Source organism: Ornithorhynchus anatinus, chromosome 2 (genome assembly GCF_004115215.2).
Source record: "Ornithorhynchus anatinus isolate Pmale09 chromosome 2, mOrnAna1.pri.v4, whole genome shotgun sequence".
NCBI lineage: Eukaryota > Metazoa > Chordata > Mammalia > Monotremata > Ornithorhynchidae > Ornithorhynchus > Ornithorhynchus anatinus.
In genome coordinates this window covers 11,834,388-11,853,120 of record NC_041729.1, presented here as the reverse complement: position 1 = coordinate 11,853,120, position 18,733 = coordinate 11,834,388, and the positions used below count along the sequence as shown (strand labels likewise).

The following is an 18,733-nucleotide window of genomic DNA, read 5'->3' as shown; positions in this document are numbered from 1 at the left end:
GAATCTTTCATTGGTCCCAGCGTTTGTTTAAATGCCCTAGCTCTGATAGGTCACTTAAATGTGCCTACACAGATTTTAAGTCATGTCCACACAGAGAATTCTCATCTAGATTGGCGTGATCTCTTCTTAGGCAGCACGCCCCATGTGAAACAGGGGCTGTGTCCAAATAAGTTATATTGTGTCTACCCCAACACTTAGCATAGAGCAAGCTCTTACCAAATATCACAATCTACATTATTATTGTTGTTATTGTTATTATCGGGAATGTGGATAATTTTTCACTAAATGAAAGTACCAGCTGAATTTAAATAAAGGTCCCAAGATTTGATCAGAGGTCTGCTGTTGGAAGTTGAATCGATGAATCATCCTCAAAATTGGAAGTGCAGGAGCTGGAGACTGCTCCAACTGCATAAGTAAAGGTAAAAGCTGGTTTATCTTTTCTATTGGAGTTGAAATTCTATGGATGAATTTTGGTCATTAAAGGTTTATGCTGTCTTCTGATCAGATGCTCCAAAGGCATCTTTCAATCACTGTATGAGTCTGCATTATAAAAACAGAACACTGTGGTTCCTGTTAATTATTTTTGCATCTGAAATCCTGCTAGGAGTTAACTTTGCCATGGCAGAGTCTACGGGTGTGAGGAATGGGTGTGTGTGTTTGTGTGTGTGAGAGAGAGAGGGAGAGTGCGTGTACCCGCACTCTTTGGGGAAAAAAAATCTTCTTGAGCTGAATGCCTGGATTCCATTATCTTACGGAGACTACTTTTTGGAATGTTTGGAAGATCACCCTTTGGCTTTAGGCCATGATTTCATCAGAATGAAGCCAGCTAGTCACAGAGACAGTGCGTTTCAATCTGGCCACTCCCACACATTCCTTTGAGTAGTATTGATTAGAGGGCTCAAATGATAACTTCCCTTGAACCGCCTCAATTCCAAAAAGTTGTTAAGAGAATGGAAACTGAATGGGGGATGATGAGCGATGAATGGAGGGATGGCTAGATGAATGGAAGGGAGCACAGATTTGAAGTTTCGCCACCGTAACTTACGAAGTATTTCTCTTTTGGAGGCTTTATGTTTTAGTTCTTATCAGCCAAGGTCTAAATGGATTCTCCATGGCAACTAATTTTAGAATCTGAATCAGCGATACGTTTTTCTAGGTAAACGTGTTCAATCAACCTGAAGAGTTTATTACCGCAGGCAACTCTCAATTATTCAAAGACCGATTGTCTAACCGGCTTGTCAATTTTTCAGTGCCTCTTTTTTCACTTTCCTCCCGATGCCTAGTTCTTAACCATCTCTCGGCTTCTTAGCGCCTCACTGGAAGGAGGGCAACGGAAGGGAGCAGAGGGAGAATTCTCATCTGGTAAATGTTCCTGCTTGGTAGCAGCCCTAATGAAATTTTGGCCAGGGAGAAGTTGAGAGCTAAACATGAGGCTTTGAGGATTGTCGGTGGATTTTCCTGATCTCTGTTGCCCCTGTCCTCTTTTATCATGAATAATTGAGGTCTGTTGCCATTCTTTTTCTCGTCTCTGTTAAAGGAACCAAGATCCACTCTGAAGTTAGAAAGAACAGAAATTCACCAATCAGGCCAACTAACCAATGGACGGGACCATCATTGGCCGGGGCCTCTGAGGTCCTGCACTGCCATGAGATAACCTTCGACCCGTGGGATCCACCCTATCAGCCCGTCCGGCAGACGCTGGATTTCCTAAAAGCTAAAAACAAAAACAACAACAACAGAGTCACAAGTTACGTTGTCTTCTGGGTACAAAGCGGTTTTTAAATCAATTCAGTTCCGAAGCACAAGCACTAAAGGCAACTAAACTTAGCTTTTAACTGAAAGGTTAGCTGAAGAACCTGCAAGAGAAATGTGTGGCTTCTCCTGAGAAAACCATTTTGCAGAGCCTAATTTTGTCATGTGAAACACAGAATCACTGAGGATAAATAATTGCCCATCTGCTCTGACCTCTGCTAATGTGTTTACAGAATCTATATAAAAGGACTGGAGACAAGAAAACCCTACTTTACACAAGTGAAGGTAAGTCCCTCTACTGTTTATTTTGTCCCTGAAGCTCTAAACTCTCACCCTAAGGCGATGTTTCCGCCCTTGTCCGCATTTCAGAACTTTCTTGAAAATTAGCCTCTCCAACTTTCTTAGCTAAAGGTTTTCCACGATGTGAACTTTAAATTATGAAAAAGACTGAGAGAGCTCTAGTGTAGTCCTAGTGTATGGAATACATTTGTGGAATCCCCAGTAACTCCTAGATGGGTTTGCTCTTGAGATTAAATGTATAGATTGGTTCATGAAAAAAAAAATGCCACCTTTCTTGTCCCCTAAGAGGTTTAAAATGTATATTGAATAAATGACATTGGCTAAATTGCACACTCCAAAGCACAGAAGCTGTGCCTCCTTTTGTACAAATCTCACAGAATCTGTATTTTCATCCCCTTAGGCTGGTGGAGATACTTGGTCGGGATGTGGGAGGTTAAGGACTCTTATTCCATGCCCTCTTGTGAACACATTTGGGAAGTGTAAATGTTCTGCCCTGGGAAGGGAAGGGGCAGGTGAGTGGAAGGATGTGGGACAAAAGGAGGAAAGCCTGCTTATATGTCCACTGAGAGTTGCGGAAAAGATGATCCGAAACACATGGAGATGGTTGAAGAACTTGATCAAGGCTCTAGTCTCCAGACACCAATAGACTGCCATTTGAGCGCAGGTGGGAAGATGGTTTATGGACCAGAAACAAGGGCTGACAATGGAAAAACTCATTCTGTAATTATGAGAAAGACACTCTAGAAACCATATGAACATACGGACCTTCCAGGATATTTTCATTTAAATCAGTGCAAACTAGCTAAATGCTTTCATCAATAATTACAATGAATTAATTATAACAAACGTTTAAATACAATGAAAGCCAAACTTTCGATAATTATAGTTCAGCTAACCCTTAATTAAAATTTAGATTCAGTTGTCCTTTAATAAAAGCAGCCATTATCGTAACTTATTCTGTGGATCATTATTGTAAGCAAATTAAAGAGAATCTTAGCTGGTTAAAAACCCAAAATATAAGCAATGTGACTTGATCAATCAAAAAATGTATGGAGAACTAAAGAGAAAACTAGTGGAGAGATCCCAAGGGTGGATACCAAGAAAATGAATGAAAGAAAATGTTGATTTGGCAAAAGCGGATGAAAGAAGGAAGTTTTATTTCACACACCACGTAATCTTCTGCCTCTCTGGGAGGTGATTTTGCAAGTGGGACAGCTGCCCTCCTGTCTGTTATTTTTACAGTGGTCTTCCGGGCACACACCATCTCTCTGGGAGTGGAGAGCTCTCTCCTAGTGTATTTCTGGGGGTGGGGCTTTTCACGGCTACGTCTGGCTTCATCGTCCTGGCCAACTTCGAAGGGAACAGGGAAATCTCCAAAGTCTTCTTCTACGCTGCTCTGGCGGGTAAGAGTTCTTCTCCGGCTCAGCAAAAGCCTCTGGCTTTTCTTACACGAGCAGTGACTCGACCCTGTACAGCTGTTCGGTGCCGGACCGGACGAAGTCATACTGTGAACATTCCTGAAACTAAACCTGGTTTCTTCCTCCTCACTTCCACAGTCGAGCCCGCTGTCTGGGCTCCTGGTGAGAGATCTACAGAACTTGCACCCCTTATCCTCAGAAACAAAACCCTCTCCCCGGGCCGCAGTTCCTGAAGTTCTGTGCTTGCCCGGAGACCAGAAACCCCGCTGGGATGTATCTTCAACGCCGACCCTAGGGGATCTGGGCTGTCTAGCTATCGCGGCTTTCCTTCTGTCGGAAATCCCTAAGCCCTGTCTGTGCAGGAGTTCGGAATAGTCTCCATCCTCTTCGGCCACTTCTGGAATACTGAAAAGTTTTTTACTGTGATGGGTCTGTGGGGGATATTCAGGCTGTTCCAAAAAAGCCGCCTCAGTGATCTTACTGTGATAGCTCTCCTTAAGAATATGTGATGTTAAAAATTGGTACAGAACAAAAAATAGTATGTGATAAAAAAATAAAATGGGGTTGGTGGGGGGGAAGGGGAAGGAAAGAAAAAATAAAGACAGGATTAGTCTCAGAGGCAATGGCAAATGGAAGGCATGCGGTTTACTCGGTGAAGGGGACACGCCATGCTCTGAATGGGACACTGTGAAAACAAAAACGTGGTTCAAAAATAGATGTCAGAGAAACGGCAGGTTACAGAATGGAGAGTTGTGACATTAACTAAAAACCATGCAGCTAAAAGAAGGAAATGAGTGCAAGTAAACTGGCCCAGTTGGGTTGAATCATGAAGTAGGACTGACTGTGGCAATTTCTCCAGAGCCTGGAGAAGTAGAGGAATCCAAATTACCGGGCCTGGATGGTCTCCATGAGTGCCAGCCTAGGGCAGTGATCATCCATCAAGAGTGATGGGGCCTCTTGCTACCACTTGAATCTGTGACCTTTGGGCATTTGGTATTAGCCCCACAGCACTTAGGTACCTATCTATAAACTGTTTACGTCTGTCTTCACCTGAGCTGTCGTGAATCCAATTATTCCTTAAAACAGACAAACTCTTTTCCTGGGCCACAGACAAATGGCATCCATACAAAGCAGATGGAGATAAGAAATAACACAGTGAAGATGAGTGGCTGAAGAAAGCTTCTTGTGTAGCTTCTTCTTAGATATATGAGAGTGAAAAATGGAGGAATCTTTTTTTTGTGGGAGGAAGTCCAGCCCAAGCTCTATGTGGTAAGGGGATTCTAGAGGGAGTTGGGTCCACTGTACCTCCACACGGGAGGCAAGACTTCCTTAGTCCACGTGTGGTAACCTGAACGTGGTGTTCAGAGAAAAGGAGAGAAAACATTATCAATGAACTTCCTTTCTGGGTCTCCTGACCATTTTTCCTGGGAGAGAGAGGGTGACTATTCCTTAGTCAATAAAATTGAGGGTACAGATCATGTTTGCTATTTCTATTGCACTATCCCAAGCGCTTAGTACAGTCCTCAGCCCAGGAAATGCCGAATAAATATTACTGCTGGATTGGGCATAGTTTATCACAGAGGAGGTTCCTTGGGTAGCTAGGCAAGTGTACTCTCAGAGATGCAAAAGGATGGAAAGAGCCTCATGGGAAATAGGGAAAGCTTGTCAGATTCCATTTGCACAGCAGCTGCGCAAATGGGTATTTCATCTAGCAAAACCAAAAAATTCTGTCAAGTATCCTGGAGCTCAACCCCAAATAATTGAAAGAGTTTTCAGTTGGTCAACGAGATTCAGAAGGAGCTATATTTGAATCCCGTTGGCTTTGCAATCTGATATGTGTCCTGAGCAGTGAGTGTTTCAAGGAGGTTGGGAAGGTGGAAGTCAATATTTGTCAAATAAAGACGGGGCCAAATTAATAAAAAAAGATGTTCGGCTCTCAAGACGGCCAACTGTTAGCTGAAAGACCGAAACAGGAAAGACCATTTTGAAAAGAGCACGAAACAGCATAACTTCAGATAGTGTCAAGAAATCCGAGCTGGTGTTTAAAGTTCACTGAAGAAGAAATGATAGGGGCTGCAATGATGTTTATCTGCAAGGGGATTGGGCACATTCTTTAGCTGCATGGGGTGGAGGGGGAGGATAATGCATTGTCAAAGGAAAGTCACAGAGCCTTGGTGAAGAGAACTTGAGTCAGCCTGTACCTATGCAAGTCGTCACCAAGTAGGCGGTCAGATTTGGATGCTGGCTTCCTGCCCGTATTGAAACTGCTCAGTGCTGAGCTCCTTTCAGGCCCAAGCGTCCCCCTGGGCTTTTGGGAAATTGGACCCTTGACCTCTACCAGAGTGAAACCGTGGAATCTCCCTCCATTTGGGATGACACTCGGGTCCCCAGAGCTCTCGCGGGCTTTCCCCGGGTGAATATCTCCAAACCTCAGCCGGTCGACAGAGAGCCTTCCCCTCCGTCCCCCAATCCCCATCATTCCCCTCTCGTGGGGAGACTTTGGGGATGAGGAGGGAGAGGAGGAGAGTCGCGGGTCACTCTTGATGCAGATGTACAAGTAAGAGAGAAGCGAATCCAAATCCACATGCTTCCAATGGCAGTTTAGGGACCACTTGGAACCATGCTGTCCAAAGCCGATTAATCCAACGAACAACGGAAATAAAAGTCAGTTTTAACAAAGGAGCCGCAGAGGAAACGGAAGGCCCGGGTCGTCTGCTCCCGCCCACCCCCCGGCCTGCCTACCTTGAGGGCATTGTGGGAGGTGCCGCTCAGACGCCTACGCCCTCCATCCTCCAGTTGCATCTCGGAATAGAGCTCTTCCTCATCTTCTTCCATGATGTCGGACAGATCGGAGCCCCTGCTGCTTTCTGTGGGGTATTCCTCCCCATGGCAGTAGTGTGACTGGAAGAGCAGAAAATATTGAGTGGAGAAGGGACTGCACGGAGAGCAAAGCTGAAGAAACGAGCGCTTCTCCCCGCCACCGGCACCTGTCTCAATCAACCAATTTGTTGATGTCAATAAAAGGCATTTATTGAGAGCTTACTGTGTGCAGAGCACTGTACTAAACCCTTGGGAGAGTACAACAGAGATGGAAGACACATTCCCTGCCCAAAGGCAGCGTCCAGTTTAGAGGACTGATTATCATCGATCGTAATTATTGAGTGCTTAGTGTGTGCAGAGCGCTGTACTAAGCACTTGGGATAGTACGATTCAGGATTGATGGGACGTAATGAGTTCCTGAGTGCCAGGGAGGGTATCGGAATTTTTTTTAATGGTATCTGTTAAATACTTACCACGTGCCAGGAAATGTACTAAGCGCTACGGTAGATACAAGCTAATCAGGTTAGACACAGTCCCTGTCCCACATGGGGCTCACAGCCTTAATCTCCATTTTACCGATGAGGTAACTGAGGCACGGAGAAGTGAAGTGAACTAAGATTCCTGATCCCTGACCTTTCAAGGAAGCAGCGTGGCCTAATGGAAAGAGCCCAGGACTGAGACTCGAGAGGCCCGGGTTCCAATCCTAACTCTGCCACTTGCCTGCTCTGTGACCTAAGGCAAGGCATTTAACTTCTCTGTGCCTCACTTTTGTCATCCATAAAATGGAGATTAAAGGCCTGTCCTCTCTTCCCCTTAGATGTGAGTCCCATGTGAGACAGAGACTGTAAGGGATCTCCTTATATCATATTTAACCAGTGCTTAGCACATAAGTGTCTTAACAAACACCACAGTTATTATTATTTACAATCTAAAGGGGGACATACAAATCCAGACATCTAAGGCGCATAGAGTGAGGTGTCCTTCTCCAGGAACCAGAACCTTCAAACGGCAGACGTTCACCTTCCTTTGCCTTTTTGCCTTTTACAACTGACGACGTGTTTTCTACATTTGGACCCCGGCTCTCCTTGTTCTGAGAGACCCGAGGCAAGAGAAAGGCAGTTGGAAGGATCAGGGGCAGAGAGTGCCTTCTGTGGCCTCTAGAAAGCATCCCCTAGCTGTGGTAAAGACCCCTGGCTGCAGGGCCACAGACTGCTCCGCTCCTCCGCCGCCCACCTCCTCACCGTCCCTCGGTCTCGCCTATCCCGCCGTCGACCCCTGGGCCACGTCCTCCCACGGTCCTGGAACGCCCTCCCTCCTCACCTCTGCCTAACTAACTCTCTTCCCCTCTTCGAATCCCTACTTAAAGCTCACCTCCTCCAAGAGGCCTTCCCAGACTGAGCTCCCCCCTTTTTCCCTCTGCTCCCTCTACCCCCCCTTCACCTCTCCGCAGCTAAACCCTCTTCTCCCCCCTTTCCCTCTCCACCTCCCCCTCTCCCGTCCCACCCCCTCAGCACTGTACTTGTCCGCTCGACTGTATATATCTTCATCACCCTATTTATTTTGTTTGTTTAACGAGATGTACATCACCCTGATTCTATTTATTTGCCATTGTTTTTATGAGATGTTCTTCCCCTTGACTCTATTTATTGCCATTGTTCTTGTCTGCCTGTCTCCCCCAGTTAGACTGTAAGCCCGTCAAAGGGCAGGGACTGTCTCCATCTGTTGCCGATTTGCACATTCCAAGCGCTTAGTACAGTGCTCTGCACATAGTAAGCGCTCAATAAATACTATTGAATGAATGAATGAATGAACTTCTTTTTCACCTGAGCGCATCTGCTTCGAGATTGAGGAATCTTGTCCAGCGGGGGTTACCAGCCCCTGCCGCAATGAGACGAAGTGAGCGGGGCAGGTTTACGAGGTCCGGTTTTCCTAGCTGGGCCTGGTCTGAATGGTTCGACTGCTCACGACGTTGAATATTCAAGCTGCCTGGACTTCACCATCCTCTAGACTGTAAGTTCCTGATGGGCAGGGAACGTGTCTACCCAATTTATTCATTCAATAATATTTATTGAGCTTATACCATGTGCAGAGCACTGTACTAAGCCCTTGTCTGTTGTACTGTACTCTCCCAAGTACACAGGCATCTCTGCATACAGTAAGCCCGCAATAACTACCGTATTGATCACCTGTATAACCTGGTTACCATGAGGTCAGCATTCCAGCTGTTGGCATTAAAGATATTTAAACCATCTCGGGCCTGCTACAATGTAGGAGGATTTTATCCCTAAATAATAATAATAGCAGTAATCATAATAATGATATTTGTTATGCATTTACTATGTGCCAAGCACTGCACTCAGCATTGGGGGTTGATACGGGATAATCAGATCAGACACAGTCCCTGTCCCGCATGGACCTTAAGGTCTAGGGTAGGAGGGAGAACAGACATTTAGTCACCATTTTACAGATAAAAAAAACAGAGGTGCTGAAAATTTAAGTGTCTTATCCAAGGTTACACAGCAGGCAAGTGGCACAGCAGGGATTAGAACCCATGTCCTCTGACTCCCAGGCCCGTGAACTTTCCAGGAAGTCATGCTGTTTCTCCTAATAGTACGACAATTACCTTATAGATAGCACTACATGGCATACGGTAGTCAGTTTTTTCAAAATACACAGAGACATTTTAACCAAGGTATGAAAGTTAATAAGCCCATACGTAATTGCATTATATGTAGCCTAACTGAATACAGATAGAACACCTACAATTATATTCTCTTTTTGCAATAGATCGTAATTCAAAGAGATGGTTCCACATGTTACTGAAATTTCCAAGATAGAAAGGTTGAACGATAGTCACAATTTTATGAAGTAAATCCAAGGTTTGAAATCCAGTATTTAATACATTAAACATCGACACGGCTGTCTACAATAAGGCTGGAACGACAATAAAAGCAGGCCAGTCTCTTTCCTTCTAATTTTCCTAAAAGGCCACAGGGCATAAACTGGAGGAGTGTGTTTTGGATCAGGCGGAATTGTATCCAACAGTCTCTGGCTAGAGAATTTACAAGCAAATTTGGATTTAATTGAATAAGCCAAAATCAGATTGACTTTGTGCTTCCACAAGACATATGGGAAAGGGCTTTCATTTAGTGTGATCCAATTATTTCCATTGATTGGTGAATTGGAATGACCTCTCATCACGAAGGGTAAGAGAGAAGCTCACATTTGCCAGCTTCTGGACTCTGCTCTTTCTACTGGTTGCCGACTGGCATTTCTTCAGTTTCTCCTTTTTTGTGGCATTTGGCATTTGTTAAGTGCTTATTTCAGACACTGTTCTAAATGTTGGGGGTAGATACAAGTGAATTAGGTTGGACCCAGTCCCTGTCCTGCATGGGGCTCATAGTCTAATTATGAGAGAGGGCAGGAGAAGTGATGCCTGGCAATAAGTGACTTACCCAAAGTCACACAGCAGATGATAATAATAGTGATGGCATTTGTTAAGAGCTTCCTATGTGCCAAACACTGTTCTAAGCGCTGGGGTAGATACAAGGTAATCAGGTTGTCCCACGTGGGGCTCACAGTCTTAATCCCCATTTTACAGATGAGGTAACTGAGGCACAGAGAAGTTAAGTAACTTGCCCAAAGTCACACAGCTAACAAGTGGCAGAATGGGATTCGAACCCATGACCCCTGACTCCCACGCCCGTGCTCTTTTCACTAAGCCACGCTGCTTCTCCGATAAGTGACGGATAAGTGATGAGTGACAGTGATAAGTGACAGAGATCAGTTAAGTGAGAGAGCTAGGACTAGAACCCAGGCCTTTTGGCTCCCGGGCCCGTGCTCTTTCCACTAGGCAACGCTGCTTCCACACTGTATTTCATTCTATCGTGTTTAATGAGCGCTTACTGTGTGCAGTGCATTTTACTAAGTGCTTGGAATGTACAATTCGGCAACAGATAGAGACAATCCCTGCCCAACGACGGGTTCAACTAGGAGGGTAGTATTTCGGCTATCGGAGCCACTATCAATCCACCGCTTGTAATGAGAACTTAATCTGTGCCGAGCAGTAGACTAAGCTCTTGAGGGCTCACGGTACTGTTAGCGGACACTACCCCTGATAACAAAGAGCTTACGGTCTTTCAGTGAAAGAGCACAGGCTTTGGAGTCAGGGGTCATGGGTTCGAATCCCGGCTCCGCCACTTGTCAGCTGTGTGACTGTGGGCAAGTCACTTAACTTTTCGGTGCCTCAGTTACCTCATCTGTAAAATGGGGATTAAGACTGTGAGCCCCACGTGGGACAACCTGATTCCCTTGTGTCTACCCCAGTGCTTAGAACAGTGCTCTGCACATAGTAAGCGCTTAACAAATACCAATGGTCCAGTAAGGCAGATACACACTAAAATAGGGAGGAGGAGGAAAACCCCTCTAGACTGTAAACTCGTTGTGGGCAGGAAATGTGTCCGTTATATTGCTGTACTCTACTCTCTCAAGCACTCAGTACAGCGCTCTGCACACAATAAATACAATCGATTGACTTATTGACCAGACTGGCCGTTCCTTACCTGCTTTCCAAGTTCAGAACCCTTTAGAAAATCATCCACCGAAGCCCCTCTTCTTTTAATGTCTGGCGAGTCATAGCCGTCTTCTTCTTCATCAGAGTTTGCATACTGAACCGCATTACTCCTTTCACTGAAGATGGTCCTTTTTTCCAACTGGGAATGAAAAAACAAGAAGAAGCAGAATAATGGCAGAATAGCTCAGTTCTGAATTATTTTCAGTTCCCTTAAGGGCAACTGGAATGTGGCACCTGCAGGATTCCGGGGAGTTTAGGCTCCCACAGACTATCCAAAGGACATGGCATTTCATAACCTTTGATGGAAACCCTTAACTCTTTTTATCGTTGGTGCTTTTCTCTTCCTCAGTGTCAACTGAGCGTGGAAGCGTTTCTGTGAAAAAATAAATCTTCACTGGCTTGTCAATTGAAATACTCTAACTTGTAGAATGTACGTGATATGGACGTACGTATCGATTTGAGATTGGCGTCCTGTTTTAAAAATCTGTAGAGAAACCTCTGCTCCACAGAATTAATTAGTCGATGGTATTTATCGAACATCTACTGAATAAGGAGCACTGAACTAACTAAGCACTTGGGAGAGGGTGACAAGTACGCATACATTCCCTGCCCTTAAGGATCATACAATAGAATGGGGGACAAATTTTAAAATGATTTCTCCAAAATGGAAGCAGCCGTTCCAGTTTGGGGGTTCAGCATGAACAAGTGGTCGGGGGTGGGAGGATCAAGCGTGAGGTACATTTTGGGAGGAGCAAAGAGTATGGGGAGTAGAAGGGGAAGAGAGCTGATGGGCAAACTGGGAAAAACTGGCAGAAAGACAGCTTGAACTTGTGCAGTGGTTTCATTTTTTCCAAAGCATTTTCACCATAATAATAAAAATAATAACTGTGATATTGTGAAGTGCTTTTGTGAAGCACTTTCCATGTGCCAGCCTCTATATTAAGCCCTGGGAGTAGATACAACATAATCAGGTCAGGCACAGGCCCTGTCCCATATGGGTCTCACAGTTCAAAAAAGAGGAAGAACAGGTGTTTAATCCAATTTTACAGCCGCCATAAGGGAGGCACAGAGAAGTAAAGTGACATTCCCAAGGTCACCCAGCTGGCAAGAGGCAGGCTAAGGTTTAGAATCCGGGTCCTCTGACTCCCAGGCCTGTGCTATTTCTACTAGGGCCTGCTCTTCTGCTCTCGATTTATCCTCAAACATAGTAAGGTAGGGGGAGAGACAGACATTATTGCCTCCATTTTACAGATAAGAAAACTGGGAGTCAGAGAGGTTGAGTGATGGCCTGAGATCACTCAGCAATTCGGTGAGAGGCTGCAATAGAAATTGCCTCCTGCCTCCCAGGACATTGTCATTCCTCTAGACTACACTGATTCCCTTATCAGCTCTGCCAACTGTTAGACTGTAGTCTCCCCAGTTCTTTATACAGTGCTCTTCATGGAGTAAGCACTCATTAAATATGACTGTTGGATTGATGCAGCTAATACTGCATCATTTTGTGGGTAAAAATGTAAAACTCTTCTTTGGCCACAATTACATAGGATTTCCTTCCAAATAGTAGTAGGCATTGTTATCAAAGAAACACAATCCACCAGGTGAAAAACAATCTAGCCACAGCTCCGGGAGAGGGTTTGAGCTCCAGTGGATCGATCGATGGTATTTATTACACGCTTTCTGTGTGCGGAGCAGGGAAGTAGGCACTTGGGAGAGTGCAATAACATAGAGTTGGTAGACATGACCCTGCCCACAAGAAGTATTAAAAGAAATTACAGATAGAGGAAATGGGATATGTACATAAATTCTGTGGGGCTCAGGGTGGGGTGAGAATCCCAACTGGGAGGGGGAAAGCAGCGGGGCTTAGTGGAAAGGACAAGGGCTCGGGGGTCAGAGGACGTGGGTTCTAATCCCGGCTCCGCCTCTTCTCTGCTGCCTGACCTTGAGCCAGCCACTTAACTTTTCTGTGCCTCAGTTACCTCATCTGTAAAATGGGGATTAAGACCGTGAGCCCCACGTGGAACAAGCTGACTACCCTGTATCTACCCCAGTGCTTAGGACAGTACCTGGCACATCGAAGCGCCGAACAAATACCATTATCATTATTAACATTATTAATACTTCCTTAAGTCGTTACGATGTGCCAAGCACTGTACTGAGCACCGGCCTAGATACAATACCATCAGAGGGAAATGTTCCCCACACACAAGGAGTTTGCGTTTCAACAGGGGAGACCAACGTAAAAATATTTCTAACAGTCAAAATAAACAAGCTGAGCCAACATATACGTGAATAGGGATGTGTGCGAAGTGTTCTGTAATCACCCGCTCTGAGCCCATGACCTCACAGGGCATGGCAAGTCTCCCAGGAGGACTGTCTTGCTCTGTCTGACAGGCGGCTCTTCTCCGTTCCAGGACCCAAGTTATTTTCTTGCTTTCTTCCACTGTGTGGAGCCAAGAAACCGTTCAGCTGAAGAGACAGGTCTTTCTACTCTACCGCACGCCGAGGGACAATAGCTGACAAACCACTTGCACCTACATTTCTTTCCCTTGAACTCCTTCAGCTTTGTGTTGCTTTTTCATGCTTTGAGGATTTTTCACTGGGCTGTCTTTCAAGTGTTTGCATTTTTTTTTCTTGCATTTGCTTCCTACTACTGCCAGGATCCACAGCATTCTCCTGGCAAGTATAAATACCATTACCCTCCTGCCAGTCGATGAAGCATAATTAATTGAACAGTCAACTATTCATTCTGATTACTTGATTGCTACATATTTCTACACCTGTTGCCCTTGTATAAGCTCCTCACGGGCAGAGAACTGGTACCGTGTGACTGCTGAACTTTCCTAAATGTTTAGTAGCGTGCCTTAGTGGATAGAGAACGGGCCTGGGAGTCAGAAGGACCTGGGTTCTAATCCCGGCTCCACCACTTGTCTGCTGTGTGACCTAGGGCAAATCACATAACTTCTCTGGGCCTCAGTTACCTCATCTGTAAAACGGGGGTTAAGAGGGTGAGCCCCATGTGGGACAGGGACTGTGTCCAATCTTATTAACTTGGATCTACCCCAGTGCTTAGAACAGTGCTTGGCACATAGTAAGCACTTAACAAGTACCATAATTATTATTATTAATAGTGTGAGCCTATTGTTGGGTAGGGACTGTCTCTACCTGATGCCCGAATTGTACTTTCCAAGTACAGTGCTGTGCACACAGTAAGCGCTCAATAAATACGATTGAATGAGGTCATTCAATCGTATTTATTGAGCGCTTACTGTGTGCAGAGCAATGTACTAAGCACTTGGAATGTACGATTCGGCAACAGATAGAGACAATCCCTGTCCAATGAATACAGTACGTTACACTCAGTGGTGACTCAACAAAACCACTACTACTCATTCATTCAGTCGTATTTATTGAGTGCGTACTATGTGCAAAGCACTGTACTAAGCCCTTGGGAGAGTACAAAATACCAATAGACACATTCCCTTCCCACAGTGAGTTTACTACTACTGCCTGGATCACAGAAGTTCTTTATTTTTTTAATTTTCATTCATTAATTCATTCAGTCATACTTCTTAAATGCTTCTTATATGCAGAGCACTGTACTAAGCACTTGGGAAAGTACAATGTGACAATAAACAGTGACATTCCCTGCCCACAACGAGCTTACCGTGTGACAGGCACTATTCTAACCACTGAGGTAGATACTAGTTAATGGGGCCGGGCACAGCCTCTGTTCCCCATGGGGCTCAGAGTCTAAATAGGTGGGAGAACAGTTATGGAATCACCGTTTTACAATCGTGGAAAATAAGATTCAGAGAAGTCAGGTGACTTGCCCTAGGTCACCCAGCAGAATAGGGATTCGGGTGTTTTTTCCAGTGGGCCATGTTGCTTCATATTTAAATCAGATGCCCGGCTGAAATGGTTCAAGCCTCCTTTGTATACGGGGAGCTTGACTGACCAGATGTTTGAGGAAATAAGGAACTCCCAGGGCAAGACTCCAGAGCTCAAGGGACCGATGAACTGGGAATCTGGATGGTGGAATGGTTATTGAAAGGAATCACCCATGTTGAACATCAGTGAAACTTTTCATAAGACATAATTCATTCCATCGTATTTATTGAGTTCCTACTGTGTGCAGAGCACTGTACTAACATGCTAGTCAATACCCATAGCGTGATCACTAACATTTATAGAAATAATTTTCCTGTGTCCTGTGTTTCTGGACGCTGCCTTCTACTCCCCGTTCTGACCTGCAAATCAAAGGGACTTCAAAAGTCCCTTACCGAAGAAACGACAATATTTGCTTATCAAAGGGTTTTACAACTTTTGCTTCTCTGGTTTTGTAAAACTGAGCTCTGGCACCTATATTGATTAAGGATGGTTGCTTTGAGAAGTGTGTTCACTTCACACTGATATGGTCAATCAAGTCAGAATTATAGGTGCTTTATTTGACTTGTTAGACTGCAAGTTCCTCTCTAGATTGTCATTTCCTTGAGGGCAGAGATTATGATGATTAATTCTCTTGTGTTCTCCAAAGTGGTTAGAGGAGTGCTCTGCACATAGTAGACACCTCTGAGGGACCCCCCCTCAATTTCAGAATAAAGCAAGATTACATAAACACCTCTAATCCAAATACAAACTATGTAACTGAATTTCCATGTCTGCAAGGGCTTTTTCCTCTACCACATAATACAAACACACACACTCAGTGGCTTTCAATTGCCCTCGGGTTATTACGGCAAATATTAGTCTTTTCATTCTTGCCAAATTTAATTTAAAATTCAAAGTGGAAGCAGAGAAGCAGTGTGGTTTAATGGAGAGAGCCCAGACTTGGGAGACAGAGGATGTGGGTTTTAATCCCCGCTCTGCCACTTGTCTGCTGTGTGGCCTTGGGCAAGTTACTTAACTTCTCTGTGCCTCAGTTACCTCATCTGTAAAATGCTAATTAAGACTGTGAGCCCCAAGTGGGACAACCCGATTACCTTATATCTACTCCAGCACTTGGAACTGTGCTTAGCACGTAGTAAGCACTTAACAAATACCATAATTATTATTATCCCAAATAGGCGGGGTTCAATATTCTTTTCAGATTCCGTTACCATAGAGCAGCAAGGAGGATTGCTTTACTTCCCAAATCACTGAGAAACTCGAGAACATTTCTCGCATTGGCAAACCAACATAATCAATCAATCAATGGCATTTATTGAGCACTTACTCTGTGCAGAGCACTATACTATGCTCTTAGGGAGAGTACAACATAAAGGGGTTGGTAGATAACGTTCCCTGCCCACAGCGATGGCAGTTTTCAATAAGACTTTTCCATTTCAGGGAAATCGGTGTTCACCTGAATCCTTCCTCGTAAGGATAATCAGTCAGTTAACAGCACTTACTGAACACCCTGCTGTACGCAGAGCACTGTATTACCTGAACAAAGGACTACCTAAAAACTAATCAGAAAACTCTGTAAAATGGACCAGACTCAGCCAAGGAGATCATCAGATAAATGTTATTAAGTGAACAGTGTTAAGGGGGAAGTACATTTGGATTTTAAATCCACTTGCTCCTTCCAAACTCTGTTCTCTCCCTAACTTTCCTGTCACTGTGGACGGCACGACCATCCTTCCCGTTTCATAGGCCCGCAACCTTGGTGTCATCCTTGACTCGGATCTCTCATTCACCCCACACATCCAATCTGTCACCAAGGCCTGCCGGTCTCGCCTTTACAATCTCACCTAGATCCGCCCTTTCCTCTCTATCCAAATGGCTATCTTATTGGTACACGCTCTCATAATATCTTGGCTGGATTATTGTGTCAGCCTTCTCTCTGATCTGCCTTCCTCCCATCTTTCCCCGCTCCAGTCTATTCTTCATTCCTCTGCCCGGATCATCTTCCTGCAGAAGCGCTCTGGGCCTGTCACTTCCCTCCTTAAAAACCTCCAGTGGTTTCCTATCAACCTCCCCACGAAACAAAAACTCCTCACTCTGGGCTTCAGGGGTCTCCATCCCCTTGTCCCCTCCTACCTCACCTCCCTTCTCTCTTTCTACTGCCCACCCCGCACGCTCTGCTCCTCTGCCGCTCACCTCTTCACCATCCCCCATTCACGCCTGTCCCGCTGTCGACCTCTGGCCCACGTCCTCCTGCTGTCCTGGAACGCCCTCCCTCCTCACCTCTGCCAAACTCACTCTCTTCCCCTCTTCAAAGCCCTGCTAAGAGCTCACCTCCTCCAAGAGGCCTTCCCAGACTGAGCTTCGCCTTTCCCTCTGCTCCCTCCGCTCCCTCCCTGCTCCCCCTCCTCCCTCTGCTCCCTCCCCCTTCCACCCTTCACCTCCCCTCACCTAAGCCCTCTTTCCCTCTGCTCCTCCCCCTCTCCCTTCCCCTCCCCTCAGCACTGTGCTCATTTGTATAGATTTTTATTACCCTATTTATTTTGTCAATGAGGTGTACATACCCCGTGTCTACCCCAGGGCTTAGAACAGTGCTCGGCACATAGTAAGCGCTTAACAAATACCAACATTATTATTATTATTATAATTTATCATGATTATGTTGTTTTTGTCCATCTTTCTCCCCCGATTAGACTGTAAGCCTGTCACTGGGCAGGGATTGTCTCTATCTGTTGCCAAACTGTACATTCCAAGCACTTAGTACAGTGCTCTGCACGTAGTGGACTTGTTCATCCCAAGCGCTCTGCCGACTTGTTCATCCCAAGCGCTTAGTACAGTGCTCTGCACATAGTAAGCGCTTAATAAATACTATTGAATGAATGAATGAATAGTAAGCGCTCAATAAATACTATTGAATGAATGAATTGACTGCAACTGGGATGCTTTCGATATCACAGATAAAAAGGAAGATGAAGAACTGTCCTACTGGCCTACGTATGAAGCCAAAACTCTGAGCTAAAGCCCTCCAAAGAATAGTGGTCAGTTTGATCTGCACTTGGACAAATGGACCAGAAACCTAATCTGTCCCCTAAATGGGGAGAAATCCAATAGAAGATGCACTGAACGAAAAGAAAAATTCAGGGTCAGGTGACAGCAAACCCTGACGCTTCCGCTTGCCCTTACCCTGCCACTCTCCGCCATCCTTTGGGCTGCCTCTCGTGCCATGGCTTTAGCAACGGTGTTGGGGACCGGCGTTCCCTGCGGCTGCGGGAGGATCCGATTGGGCGAGGGCGACCGCCTCCCATGAGCTGAACCTGGAAAGCTGGATGTCGGAGGTTCCAGCATGTGTCCCGGCAAGGGCGAAGCCGTTCGCATCTGCTCCCAGGACTCATCCATCTTGGAATGAGGACCTAAGTGTTCGTCTTTGGTATCTGGGGCTCCGGCACTTGCTAATGGCTTAGATTTGGGAGAAGTCCTGGGATGTGGGGTTGGAGGCACCAGTAGGTCGGGTGGGATGGCAGCAATTAGAGAATCCATGGATTCGCCTTGGGCCGAGAGGGTTCTCACTGTAACTTCTTTCGCATCTAAATTCCGGATTCTCATCAGCTCCACCGCGGTGCTGTCGGCTGTTGGAAAGATGACTTCTCCCACCTAAATACACAAATGGTCAGATTCAAGGCTGGAGGAAATCGTCTTCCACGGTCCACCCTAAATTCACGCAGGTTCAATTTTCAAGTGGCCACTAATAACCAGGGAGGATCCTGGGAGTACAGCAAGAATCATTCCGATGGTTACTAATCAAATGCAGCCATGTTTTAACTGACCTATTCAGACTGGATCCATTTGATTCACACAAAGAGGAACCAAGGTCACATCCAAAATGGGCAGGTAGGAGGAGGCAAAATAGCTGCCTCTTAGAAAATAGAAAATGTCTACATGGAAACATTTGGGGTCTGTATCTGCCAGGAAGGAGGAGATAAATGCTTCC

General features: G+C 45.4%; 1 protein-coding gene across 13 annotated transcripts in view; it reads right to left on the bottom strand.

The window, feature by feature from the left end:
* Nucleotides 1-18,733, bottom strand: part of RIMBP2 (RIMS binding protein 2) — a 358,745-nt gene that overhangs the window by 13,315 nt on the left and 326,697 nt on the right. For 10 of the 13 annotated variants that reach the window (XM_039910269.1, XM_029057608.2, XM_039910266.1 and 7 more), the window contains 5 exons: nt 17,929-18,396; nt 10,853-11,002; nt 6,213-6,371; nt 3,221-3,964; nt 1,597-1,714 (listed from right to left, as the gene is read on the bottom strand). In XM_039910269.1, coding sequence (XP_039766203.1) covers nt 1,597-1,714; nt 3,221-3,964; nt 6,213-6,371; nt 10,853-11,002; nt 17,929-18,396 — 1,639 coding nt within the window. The remainder of the gene's footprint in view (nt 1-1,596; nt 1,715-3,220; nt 3,965-6,212; nt 6,372-10,852; nt 11,003-17,928; nt 18,397-18,733) is intronic. The other 3 variants (XM_039910280.1, XM_039910292.1, XM_039910289.1) reach the window with 1 other exon arrangement.